Source organism: Leptonychotes weddellii, chromosome 15, assembly GCF_054177405.1.
Source record: "Leptonychotes weddellii isolate Sample4059 chromosome 15, ASM5417740v2, whole genome shotgun sequence".
Taxonomy (NCBI): Eukaryota; Metazoa; Chordata; class Mammalia; order Carnivora; family Phocidae; genus Leptonychotes; species Leptonychotes weddellii.
Window position 1 is genome coordinate 3,471,593 of NC_138383.1, and position 13,143 is coordinate 3,484,735.

At 60.2% G+C, this 13,143-nt stretch overlaps 1 protein-coding gene across 2 annotated transcripts; it reads right to left on the minus strand.

Annotated features, from left to right (window-relative positions):
* Nucleotides 1-1,504: 1,504 nt before the first annotated feature.
* Nucleotides 1,505-10,583, minus strand: LOC115938903 (uncharacterized). 2 transcript variants are annotated; one of them, XM_081804366.1, is made up of 5 exons: nt 9,626-10,559; nt 7,879-8,035; nt 6,810-6,889; nt 4,769-4,954; nt 1,505-3,646 (listed from the first exon to the last, which is right to left on the minus strand). In XM_081804366.1, the coding sequence occupies exons 1-5, from the start codon at nt 9,674-9,676 to the stop codon at nt 3,608-3,610; spliced, it is 513 nt and encodes a 170-aa protein (XP_081660492.1). In that variant the 5' UTR covers nt 9,677-10,559; the 3' UTR covers nt 1,505-3,607. The 2 variants fall into 2 exon arrangements, with proteins under 2 accessions (XP_081660492.1, XP_030878915.1); XM_031023055.2 differs by lacking the exons at nt 1,505-3,646; nt 4,769-4,954 and adding an exon at nt 4,584-4,719 and having other exon boundaries at nt 9,626-10,583.
* Nucleotides 10,584-13,143: the final 2,560 nt, after the last annotated feature.

Genomic DNA, 13,143 nt, shown 5'->3' on the forward strand with positions numbered 1-13,143 from the left:
TTTTCTGCCCCCCAGGCAGGGGCAGGGGGGTGTCTAGGGCCAAGATGAGGGTCCTCAGAGCAGCCTGCTCCTCCTGGGGCTGGGCAAGGCTTACATTGCCAGCCAGAGGGCAAAGGGCCCCCCCAGGGTCTCTGGGGAAGTGGGAGAGCCTGGCCCCTCACCTTGGCCACACGGGCCTGGGGGAGTGGGCACAGAGGGCACTGGCCCTGGGACCTCTCAGGGCTTGCTGTGAAGCACAGAGGGCAGATATCCTTCCCCCCAAGGAGGGGTGCTCCTTGGGGACCATCTCCACCCCCCAGATGGCTGGTGTCCAGGAGGCCAGGTCATAGGGTGGAGCTTCTGGCCACAGAGAGGGTGGGGATGGAGGCTCGGCTCCCCAGATGCTGGGCCTTCCTTCCTCTTTCTGGGAAAAGATGGGGCCGCCCCATAGGCCCTGGGAGCCTGCCCAAAGGCCTCCATGCCTGGGGGCAAGCCCAGCCCTGTCCCCCTCTGCCAGCTGCAGAGTGGAGGTGAGCAGGGTCCCAGGGAGCTCTGAAGAAGATCCCTGTCTACCTGCCTGGGAGATCCTGTCTCCCCTCATGCCTGGCAGGCCCTTGGAGGGAGGCCTCCTCCAGGGGACCCCTGCCCCACCCCAAGGCAGGTGGGGGACAGCTTTCCCCAGCACCAGCCAGCAGGTGCCCTGGGCCACCAGGCCTTGTGGGGCTGTCGGCAGGCAGGTCTTCATTCCAGACCTGGCCGGGAAGGTGTCTGGGCTGGGGGCCAGGTGGGGGAAGGGGGAAATGGGATGTCCCCTGATGTGAAAATGTTGCGGTTTGGAGGCGCCTGGCTGGCGCAGTCCATTAAGTGTCCAACTCTTGGTTTCGGCTCAGGTCAGGATCTCAGGGTCGTGAGATTGAGGTCTGTGTCGGGCTCTGTGTTGAGTTCGAAGTCTGCTAAAGTTTCTCTCTCCCTCTCCTTCTACCCCTCCCTTACCCTCCCCCACCCCGCACATGGGAGCATGCTTACTCTCCGTCTCTTAAATAAATAAATAAATCTTAAAAAAAAAAAAGGAAAGAAAGAAAAGATTGGGGTTTGGAGCGAATGGTCAAGAAAGAATTCTTGAGATCTCTTCAGGGCAAAAGGTGGTTTTATTAAAGCCTGGGGACAGGACCTGTGGGCAGAAAGAGCGGCACCGGGGTCATGAGTGGTGGCCCATTACATACTTTCAAGTTGGGAGGAGGTTAGAGAGAGCGAAAGTCCTTAAGGAATTTTGGAAGCAAGGTTTGCAGGACCTTGAGGGGCTAGCTATTGTTGGGAAAAGGTCATTTACTACCGTCTAATAAAACCTGAGTCATGAGACCCATCAGATGTCTATCAGTGGGCCACATGCCTGGGGGATGATTGCCAACATGTATCTTGGGGGGTAGAGATGAGGGAAGTTTCCAAAGGAATTTTTTTTTTTTAAAGATTTTATTTATTTATTTGAGACAGAGAGAATGAGAGAGACAGAGAGCACATGAGAGGGGGGAGGGTCAGAGAGAGAAGCAGGCTCCCTGCCGAGCAGGGAGCCGGATGCGGGACTCGATTCCGGGACTCCAGGATCATGACCTGAGCCGAAGGCAGTCGCTTAACCAACTGAGCCACCCAGTCGCCCCTCCAAAGGAATTTTTATATGTTAAAGAAGACTTACAGGGTCCTGGAGGTTGGGTTAATATTAAGATAAGTTTGCCTTTTGCTCTTAGCGAAGTATTAACATCAAGGTAGTTGAGTTCCTAGATGAAGGTCACTCTGCCGCTCTCAAGGTCTTGTCAATGAGCTGTAAGTTGTAAGGAAATTTAATTTTTTTCTTTTGCCTTTGTTCTTGGCATCATCCCTGAACCCCTCAGCAGGGTGCACCAACCCGGGCAGGAGCCCCCACTGGCCCAAGTCATCACTCAGCCCTGTGGTTCCTATCTGGGTGTGTTAAGCCCCAGCTCTACACTTTCCAGGGAGGGGAGGAGAGAGGCAGGAGGGGAGTGTTGGGGGGAGCAGTTGGGAGACAGCCGAGGGGAGGGGCTGGACACCCCACCCCATGTTCTGTCATTACCTCTGTCATTCCCGGAATGGAGGAGGGCCTCCTGGGGTCTCAGCAGAGCTTCCTGCTGGTAAGTCCCTTCCCCAGTGGCCCCCCACCCCTCCCACAGGCCCACCTGGCCCCAGCCCCACTCCCAGCCCCTGCTGCAGATGACCTCCTGTGGCACAGAGGCCCCGGGGGTGGGCGGAGGTGGGCATCCACACCCCATGGGCTCTGCCCTCCTTCTACGGGCCTCTTCCCGCATCCTAAGGGCCACATGGGAAGAAAGAAAGACCCCTGTTGAAGGGGGCCTGGGGCCTCGGGCACTGAGCCGGCAGGAGATCCTGCCTGGTCTGCCTCCCTCTGAATACAGATCTGAAGTCTTTGAGCACCCAGCCTCTCGGGCAGGCTGGAAAAAGGTTCAGGACTGTGCCCAAGGCCTTCTGGGTCAGGCTGAGAAGCAGAGTTTTAACAGAAATCAGCTTAGTGGAGAGCAGGGGTGGTGGGGAGGCTGCTTTCTCAATCCTCCTCCTTCCCAGAAGGAAGGAAGCCTGTATTTTAGATACCACAGCAGCCCTCTTGGGCAACGAGCTCCCCTTTCCAAGACGCCATCAGCCTCCAAACACATCCTGGGAGAGAAGTGGGTCTCCACACCTCTCCTCCCCCAGCCTCCCTGGCATCTTGGATGGAGCTGGCCTGGTCTTGCAGTCTCCACCCCCAACCAGCTCTCCAAGTCTTGGGCCAAGGGAGAGGGCAGGCCTTCCTTGGCAGTAACCCAGCCATGCCCACCCTACCCTGGCAGGAACCCCTGGAGTACAGCGGTCCCGCTTCAGGTGTCAACCTGCCCTTGAACTCTAGCCATGTGCCTTTGGATGCACCACCTGTCCATCCCACCTCGCGTCCTCACCCCACACTGAGCATCATGAGCAGTGCCCACCTCGCTGGGTTGTTGGGAGGTTGAATGGGGACGGTGCGTGGGGAACAGGGACCTGACACGCAGTAGGCTTTCCAGGCTTTCCGCTAGAGCTGGCGTCCAGATCGAGGGTTCTTTTTTTTTTTTAAGATTTTATTTATTTCTTTGACAGAGAGAGACACAGCGAGAGAGGGAACACAAGCAGGGGGAGAGGCAGAGGGAGAGGGAGAGGGAGAAGCAGGCTTCCCACTGAGCAGGGAGCCTGACGTGGGGCTCGATCCCAGGACCCCGGGATCATGACCTGAGCCGAAGGCAGCCGCTTAACAACTGAGCTACCCAGGCGCCCCCAGATCGAGGGTTCTGCAGCCAAGAAGGCCCCAGCTTGGGGTGGGACTCCCAGGAAGCTGCATTCATCCCAGCCGGAGCAGCGGCACAGAGGGGAGGGTTGGGGCCCCTCTGAGAGCTGAGCCCCGGGTGCCCCAGGGCCCTGGCAGAAAGAGGGAGACCATGGGCAGGCGCGGTTGGCCTGGGCCTAACGTAACGGGCTCCTGATGCTGACCCACTGGAGACCCGCTGTCACTCCTCAGGCGGGAGCGCGGGTCATCAGGGCAGACAGGCTGGGGGGCTGCTCAGCAGCCGCTGCTCCGGGCTCAGCTGTCCGGCTACTGGAGCGAGCCCAGGCGGCCCCGTGGAGGATCGTCCTGTGGCATTAGAATAAACCGCAAACTCAGGGCTTCAAACATTAGAAAGTTACTCTTTCACGGCTCTGGAGGCCAGGGATCTGAAAGGAAGTCATGGGTGGAGCCGCACCCCCTTCCGAAGGCCCTTCCCGGCCTTTCCAGCCCCTGGTGCACCAGACGTCAACGTGGCGTGTGGCCGTGTCCCTGCAGTCTCTGTCCTCACCTGGCTTCTCCTCTGGCTCTGTGCTTCCAACCTCCCTCCCCTTCCTCTTACAGGGACACCACCAGATCACCCAGGTGTCTCATGTGAGATCCGTAACTTAATTACACCTGCAGAGACCCTGTCTCCAAACATGGCCTTATTCACAGGTTCTGGGGTTTAAGACGCGGCCACATCTTTTGAAGGCACCATTCCCTTGGGGGTCCCATGGTGGCCTCTTCAGGGTTTCCCTCCACGCACGTGCCTGCAGGCTCCTTCTACGCAGGGTCCACTGCCCGGCACCCTGGCAGCCCCGGCCTCAGCGTGGGGTCCGGTTTGTACAGCAGGACATGGGGGTGGGGTGCGGTGCGTTCCCGCTGGAACTGTCCACAGTCCGTGCTCTCCTCCTCTGTGCCCGACGCTCCCAGCCCCTCCTGCAGCACGTGTGCACCCGAGCTGGGCTCCTTCCTCCTCCCCGAGGGCCTTGCCACCCTAGGAGCTCCTCCTTGAGCTGACAGAGCCGCCACCGGCCTGGGTCCTGGGAGGGAGGAGCGCTTCCCCTGACTGGGAGCACCCACCTGGACTGGCACATGAAAGAGAAGTGAACTTCTCCACAAGCCACTGTGGCTGGATCCCCTGTCACAGCCACCAACCCCGCACCCCCTAACTAGTACTAGTTACAAGAACCAGAAACCCATCTCAAACCAGCTGAAGTCAAAAGGAGATCGAAATGCAAATCAAAACCACTGTGAGACACAGTTCACACTCATTATGATGGCTATTCTTTAAAAAATTAAATTACACCCCCCCCCCAAGAAAGTAACAGGTGTCAGTGAGGACGTGGAGAAATCGGAATCCTGTGCGTGGTGGGTAGGAATGGCAGCTCGCGAAGTCACTGTAGACGACAATTTGGAAGTTCCTCAAAAAGCAAAACCTAGACGTACCGTACAATCCAGCAATCCCACTCCTGGGGATGCACCCAGAAGAACTGAAAGCCGGGTCTTGAACAGATATTTGCACACCCATGTTCCTTTCCTTCCTTCCTTCCATAAGCCCTTGTCTGTGCTGGATTCTGCACCGAAGCCCTGTGGGCCCATCGGGGACCAAGCCCATGCTCTGCCTTCACAGGTCTAATAGGCGGTGAGGAAGGACCAAGTGAGTTAGTCTCTCTAATGCACCAGGGCCTGGCATAGAGTGAAAGGTGCAGAAGTGTTTGCTGTTAAACTAGCACCCACCTAGCAAGCCGACCCTGTCCATGCCGGCCGAGCCCCACGCTCCCTGGTCCCACCAGTGTGTGGACATTGACATTTGCATGTCGGACCTGAGCCCAGCCTGGAGGACGGGAGCGCTGCCTTATTTTCCTCGCAGGGGCTGGGGCACAGTAGGATCATTGCACGGCATGGACAGAGACCCATGGGGCCCAGAGCCAGCCCCAGGACAGGTCTCCCGTCGGGGGTGCCTTTCCCCTTCAGAGTCCTGGGACCCTGCCTGGAGCCTGGCCCCAGGACAGGAGTCTAGCATGCTGGAAGAGTAAGGGAGCAGAGCTAGGGCAGAGGAGCAGGACCTTGAAGCAGGGGGCCAGGGAAGCCAGGAAGTTGGGGCTCAGCCACCCGCTCCTTTCTCAGGGAGACGCTGAGCCCTGGTCAGGCTGAGGGGACCCTGGGTGCACATGAAGAGCTAGCTGTGGGCCCTAGCCGCAGGCAGCCCGCACAGGCGGTGAGCCTTCCCTTTATCATCGCAGCAAAGAAAGCATTTACAGTCAATAAACGGGCTAATTAATTCTCCTCAAAGACCTCTCAATTATTCATCCTGGGCTACAGAGAGAACAATTAGAGCATCTCCGCTCATGGCCCTGGAAGTGGAGGCAAGGCTGAGCCACAGAGCTGGACCCCTGGGCCGCACAGCCTGGCGGTCCCCAGGGACTCCGCCGCCAATAGAGGCTGGCAGGACTTGTCTCTGGGGAGCAGCAGGATGGATCCCCTCTTCTCCCTCAAGATCCTTAGCCTCACTCCTGGCGGGGTGGGGGAAAGCAGAGACCCTGAGCCAACGGTGACTTCAGTCCAACAGCCCATCAGAGCAGACTTGTGGACACAAAGCCAGGCTTCGGGCATCCAGCCTCCCTGGAGGGGCTGAAGGTACCCCCCACTGGACCTGAGTGGAGCCCCCTTGGCCTCTAGGAAAGCACTGTGCTGGGAGGAGGGGGCAGAGGTCAAGGAGAGGAGAGCAGATCCGGCCAGAAGCTGCAGGCCAGGCCGGCTGGAGGCAATACCCGCCCTCCAACTGCTGCCCAGAGAAGTCACCCTTGGAGAGCTGGAGCCCAGGGAGGGCCCTTGGGTCCCATGCAGAGCCGCCCTGGTGCCCCAACGAGGCTCCTCCAAGGCGGGGCCTTTAGTTCCCAGCTAGCTTCCCTTCTCCCCTCCAGCTTCCCGGAGTTGCTCAAGTCCCTCTCGGAGGCCTTGAGGGAGAGGGCGACCCGCCTATCCCCCATCCACCTTCTCCTCCCCGGCCCAGGCCCCTCGTTGTGGGCTCTCACTGCCCGGACTCCCCCAAACAGCATTGCCCGGCAAGCTGAGGGTTAACTCCTGGGAGCTCCCAGACCGCGCCGAGTGGGGGGTGGGGGGCCGGGGGGCGTGCCTGTCGGGAAGTATGGATTTCTGCAGTGGTTTTACTGGAAAAGCTGTAGCTGAAGGTGGGAGGGGGTCACCATGGCAACTTCTGGCTATGGGAACAGGTTGGCGGGTGGGAACCAATTCTTCCAGGGGCGCAGGGGGCCCGGCTGGCGCTTGGCACCCGGGGGGCCCCAGGGCTGCCCCCTGCGGGGGTCCTCGCGGTCCTGGGGAGGCACAGAGACCCTTCCCAGCCTGGAATTACCGACTTCCCGGCCTCCCTCCCGCAACCTCTCCCCAGGGCCGGCCCCTCACTCAGCCGCCCCGCCCCCCGCTGAAGTGCCCCCCACACCGAGCTGTTAATCGATGGACCAATTACCATGCGGCCGCCGGGGAGCTCGCGGGAACCTCCCTCTTGAAAAAGCTTTGCCTTGGGAGAGGCTGACTCTGTGGCCAGAGCTGAAATTCAGGGAATGCCATGAATGAGGCTCCCCCTCCCCGGCCCTGCCCCACCGAGGGAGTCTGGGATTGCAGGGGGTCCAAGAAGAGCTCACCCCCTCCGGCCCCAACTGGGAAGTTCAAGAAAATTCTCTCCACCCCCAGCACAAACTCGCGCTGCACCACTCGGGGCGAGGGACATGGGGCCTCCGCAAGCCCCAGACGGGTGTGGGGGGTTGGGGGCGGCAGCCCGCAGGCACAGAAGGCTCCGCGAATCCCGACGCCCCCTGCCCACTGCCGCCTCTGTGGGTTTCCGGGAGCCCCAGGCCTGCCCTCCCGTCTGACCTGACGCTTCGCCCTGCCCTGCCCTGCCCTGCAGCCCATTGAGCCCCCAGACTCCGGAGGGCCTCCTGGGTGCCGGCAGGACCTCAGGCCAGGGAGCGCTGGGCACTGCCGGTGGGAGGGTCTGGAGCTCCCAGGCCCTCCAGGCTCAGGTTCCTAGGGGCCCAGAGAGGTGGTGGAGTTTGGCCTCTGAGCCCTCTCCCCCCCCACCGCAAATCCTGCAGGCACTGGGTGGGCGGGTGCGACAGGGAGGGGGTGTGCCCAGGAGGCGCTTCCAGGAATCTCCAGTGGCGCTGCCCAAACGGCCAGGAAGAGGGCGTACAGAGGGCATCTGCAGCTGGGGGGCCCGTCGGGGAGTGAGTGAGGGGGGGAGGTCTACCCTCCACCCTCCCGCAGCTAAAGGAAGGACCACCCGCCCGAGTCCACGTGGGCACCAATCCCAGTTATGCTGGAGGCCCTTAGACGTGTGGTTCCTCTGAACCTGTTTCCCCAGCTGTAAAATGGGCAGGATAAGACCACTCATGTCTCCAGGGGGTGAGCACTGAGACCATTAATGCCTCGGAACGTTAATAGGCGCGGGGTTCCTAGGTCACGCCCGTTCTCTCCCCTTCCCACCCCAACGAAAAAGGAGCTGGGACCTTTCTTAAGGCCTCCTGGGTTTTGCTCACCTCGTTGGTGACCGGGGCCGCACCCGGGCGAACTGGCCTCTGCGAGCGCCCCCTGCTGGCGGGGCCCGCGCAGGCCGGAGCCCAGGTCAACCTGCCCCAGGTGCCGCCTCCCGCAGGCCCGCCGCTCGCTACGGTTGCCCCCAGCGCCCGTCGGTGCCTGAAAGAGTTAAACCGACCGTGGATGAGGTCCTTTTCTCCCTCACCCCAGCCTCGGCCGCCGGCCCGGGCTGACTTAGGGGACACCCAGATCAGCGCCCCCGCCCCCACGCCCGCTTCCGCTGCTCCCCCTACAGCCCCTTCCCCGCCCCCCGCGCCGCCCGGGGCTTCCATCTCGCGCTCTCGGATCTGCCGAATCCCGATAAAACATTTGGGGGAGATAAGTGCTGCGTATAAATAATTAAGACCACATGCATATTCGCCAACAAAAAAAAAGTTTAAAACCCCCATTCCGGGAACAGCTGCGTGTGTGGGGCCCGGGCGGGGCTGCTGAGGCCCACCTCCATCCCACTTGAGGCCTTCCCCACCCCACGGGCTCCTCCGGGGAGGGTCAGCCTGGGGCTCCTCCTCCAGCGAGCCCTGCCCCCAGCCCCAGGGGGAGCTGTCTCCCCGCGGGGCCAGAGTCGGTGGGGAGCCGGTGGCAGAGGAACTCCGAGCCCAGGGGATGGGGCGGGGGAGCCGAGCATCACCTGGGGGGTGGCCCTCATGCATTGCCAGAGGCCAAGGCCCTAGGTAGGGTCCCCCAACCTGTATGCCGGCGGGGTCTAGGCACCCAGGTGGTGCCCAATAAACATTTACGGAAGAAATGAATGAGTGAGCCAGTGAGCCAACTGCTCCCAGGCCCCGGCCGTGTCTGTCCCGAGCTCTGGCAGAGGGCACACAGCACTCACCCCCACCAGCTGCTGGCGGGCACCTTCTCCTGGTGCAGCTAGAGGGCCTCAGCTAAGACACTGGAAGGAAGAACTTCCAGAGGGAGCCAGGCCGCAGGCCAGGCGGAGTACAGCAGCCCCCCCTCCCCTCGTCCCAGGCCAGCGGGTCAGCCCAGGATTGTCCTGGGCTAAAGAAGGCGTGTCCCGAGGTGCCTCTGCTCAAGGACCCTCCAGCCTTCCCGCCTGCCAGCACAGTCCGATCCCATCCCTCGGGCTGCTCTCCAGGTCTCCTGTCCCCTAGACCACCCACCTGCTCAGGCAGGACTCCCCGCATACAGCTTGCTGCAGGCCTTTGCTGGAGCTGCCCCTGGAGGCCTGCCCCTCTGCCCCTGACTCACGGAACTCGTGTTCTCACGGTCTTCATCTCCTCTCTCCCCCTTCTACTCTGTTTTCTCATCCACATCATTTCACGTATTCCCTTCATGCCCAGGATGTCCCAGGCCCCGGGCGGGGGATCCCGAGAATGAAAGACTCGGGTCTTGCCCTCCAGTAGCCCACAGCTCAGGGACACTGGCAAGTGACCAATGACAAAGGCTGCTCTAAGGTAAGCCAGGTGCAGAGGAAACAGCGAGAAAAGGGTGTGTATCTTGGCAGAGGGGCTATCCTGGAAGACTTCCTGGAGGAGACAAGCTGAGTGGAGTCCGGAAGACATGGGATTCCTCCAAGCGCAGAAGGCAAGGAAGGGTTGACAGTGCCTTCAGGTTCTCCCAGCACTGCCCCCTGCTGGCTCTACACACACCTGTCGTACTCACAGCCATGGGCTCCAGTCCTAACTGCACTACTTACTAGTTACTCTACCTCCTGGACCTCAGTTTCCTCACCTGTAAAATGGAGGTCATGGTCCTGGCTATGCAGGGCTCCTGACCATTCATCCTTGGTCCTCTGTTCTCAGGAGGCGAAGCACCCTACCCCAGCACCCAGCACAGGTCAGCAAACCTAATAGGTGCCCCGTAGATAGAGACTGGTGGATGGATTGAGGACCCTGGCGCTTTCCCCTGTTCTTCCTGCCTCAGCGGCAGGGAGCACAAGCCTCTGTTTACCCAGGACTCTGGGAAGGCACCTTACACTCAGGATGGCTGGCATGCTGCAATCAACAGCCCATCTGACCAGGAACACTTGCGGCCACAGTCTGTGTCCTGCCCTTCCCCGGGGTCATGCAGGCGCGTGACAAATATTTGTTTGTGGAATGAAACTCTCCAGGGAGGAAGCTCCACCCAGGGACCCAGGGCTGAAGAGACAGGGTACCTGCCTCTGTGTGTTGTCCTAAGGGATTCTGGGGTTCCTGCTCAAAGGGCTGCTCCTCTCTCACACCCAGGGGCCAGGGTGAGCTCAGGCTTGTCTCTGCACCCAGCGGGAACCAGAGAGAGGCCTGAGCCCCATCTGTGCCCCTGACATCTCCTAGTCTTAGCATGTTTTTTGTTTTTTGTCTTTTAAGTAATCTCTCCACCCAACGTAGAGCTTAAACTCACGACCCTGGGATCAAGGGTCACACGGTCTACCTATGGAGCCAGCCGGGTGCCCTGACAACTCCTGGTCTTCAGACCCCACCCTGTGACTTCCATTCACTGTGGCCAGCACTCCAGGTCCCCGAACATAGGCTCTTTCTTCATCCTGGACTTTGGACGCAGTAGGCAGGTGCACAGGATAAGAAATTCTAAGATCTAAGAGACAATGACTTTCAAACCTTTCTCCTGTTTGGATCACGCACCCTCTAATACAAAATGTTTGAGCTCGTAACAGTATATGTGTAGTTATTTATAGATTACAAGTTTCCATGACTATACAAATGTATTATTTGCATTATAAAATATTCACAAAAGGTTGCTATTTAAAAGGATCAAATTTAAATCTAAGCAAAAAATTCTCCCTACCCCAGGGGGGTCATCCTGTATATCCCACTCTGGAGACCAAAGCCAGGGGGAGGCTCTTCGGACTCCCCATGCTGTGATGGGGTCCCTGGTGCCTCCCCTACTTTGATCCAATCCCCAGCTTCAGGGTCCAATCTTCCTTCTTTCCAAAGACCCCTCCCCGCCAAAAAACCCTCTGCCACTATGAAGATCATGCTTTCCCTGACCCCAACCATTCTGTCAGCAGCTGACAAGCCAAGCTTGGGGTGCTCAGGGTGTCCTCAACAAGGACCATCTAGTCCCTCCTCGGCAGGGCTGCCAGCAGAGAAAGAAATGAGACTTGTTTGTGGCACAGGGGACAGAAACAGGCCCACCAGGAACAAGATAACAGAAAGATTGGGGATCCTAAGCAGACAGACTTCCTGCAGTTAGGGCATAGGAGGGTGCTCTTCGGTGATTGATAACCCGGGTTCAAACCCAAGAGGCTATCTCTAGAGTACATGGCAGGTGCCCAACACAGGAATATTGTCCATAAACAAGGTAGGATCTGCCCCCAGGGCACTGGATGTCTGTCTGTCCCTGGATTCAGACCCCGCCAGGGGCAAGGCCACCATTCTCACCCGTGTCCCTTGTGACCTGTGACTCCTTTGGGGACATCTACACAGGGTGGACAGGGTAGGCTGGAAATCTACAACAGAAGCCCTTTCCCATCCTCGCCTCCTAGGACCAAGGGCCAAGGGAGTCTTTAGGACAGCAGAGCCCAAAGCCCTGACACCTTTTGTCCTTATGAGTTCTGTCCATGTCCACTCTCTAGAACCTTCTTTGCTCTTCCTTCCCACACAGGTTCTACCCCCCTGGCGGCTGCAGGAGGAGATGGGAGACAGAGGAGGGTCTGGGGGAAGGGCACCCTGCCAAGCTCGAGGGGCAACAGTGGGAGCGCTGACCTCCCACCATGCAGGACCCCGAGCCTGAGCCCCAGGTGCTCAGCCCATGGGCCCCTCACCCTTGAGTCCTCTGCGTCTAGTATGGGGTCAGCGTCTGTGGAACTGGACCCACCCTCCAGACGGGCCGCCGTGCCCATGCCCAGCATCTGAGCCCTCTGTCCTCCCTGCACGCTGGGCCCAGGGGCCAGGGCAGAGGGCCCTGAGTACAGGCGAGGGCCCAGCCTGCACGAAGCTGACCTCGAGCCTCAGCCCAGGCCGTGTAACAGGAAGCCAGAGGCCGATGCCGGTAAGCAAGGCAGATTCAGAGATCAGAGGTCTGCTGCCTGATCAGAAGCGGCCTGGAGTCGGAGGACAGATTACTGGAAGAAGGAGGAAGCTGGGCAGTAAATAACCAGACCCCGAACACTGGCCTCTAGCTGTCGGGAGCCCAGCCGGGCAGTGCAGTCCAGGGGCCCCGGGGAGGGGCAGGGTTGGGGTGGAGGGAGAGGCCCAGGAGGTTCAAGGTGTGCTCTGCTTGCAGCCAGAGCTGGGAGGAGGGGTGGGTCTAGAAGGCAGGGCTGGGGGATGTCCAGAGGGTCCCAGGGCAGGGCCTGAAATGTAAGGAATCTCCAAAGCTCTGCAGAGGGTCGCTTGGGCCCCATCCCCAGGCCACCTGCTCCACAGCCATGCATCCCCAGCCCCCACCCCCCAGGGGGGCCCTTGTAGTGGGGACCCAGCGCTGGGCTAGCTTGGCTCCCCACCAAGGCCTCCCTACCACCCCCCCACCCCCCACCCCCCACCCCCACCCCGAGCTGATTCCTGGAAGGCTGGCTGCTTCCCAGCAGAGCCGAGGGACCCTGGGGCTACTGTCCCAGAGGATTTCCCAGGATTCCAGCTGCCCCACCCACCCAGCTGCCAGGCCTTCACACTGGGCGCTTCGGTCTCCTCTAGGCACCCTGAGAAGCTCTTAGGACCAGGAGCTCCCCATGGGCCTGCCCCACTGGAACCCAAGATGTAGGTGCCTCTGTGGAAGGGGTTGGATCCTGACTCGGTACCTCCAATCTCAAGAGGCTGAGCCCCCAGCCTTGCACAGTCGGCGGGGGTTGGGGGGAGGCATCAGAGGCCTCCCACCCCCACTCTGGGCCTTAGGGATGGAGGGCTTGTGCTGGGTGGAGGAAGGCCCTCCAGCTTGCCAGAGAGAAGTGGCAGGGGATGGGGTTCACCTCTCTGAGGTTCATGGGGCCAAAAGGCCTGCCCAAGGCCACTTTTTATTCTAGAAACCGTGGTGGCGGCTTGCCTCCCAGCATCCCTGGCACTTCTGACCAAGACCTTCCCAGCCCCGCCTCCATGGCTCCTTACTCTGATTCGCACCCCGACCCTCCGGCCCGGCCCAGAGCTTAATGGGCACTGGGTACATGGCCAACCTACCCGCCCAGCAAAGAGAGGACCGTGCGGTGCAGGGAAGGTGACCTCCATGTCACAGCGTGACTTGCCTTGGAGCTGCGGTTCCCACCCTCTGAAGCCTTGGGGGGAAATAATCGGTCAATGAGTGTAAGCCTAAGGGGGAGG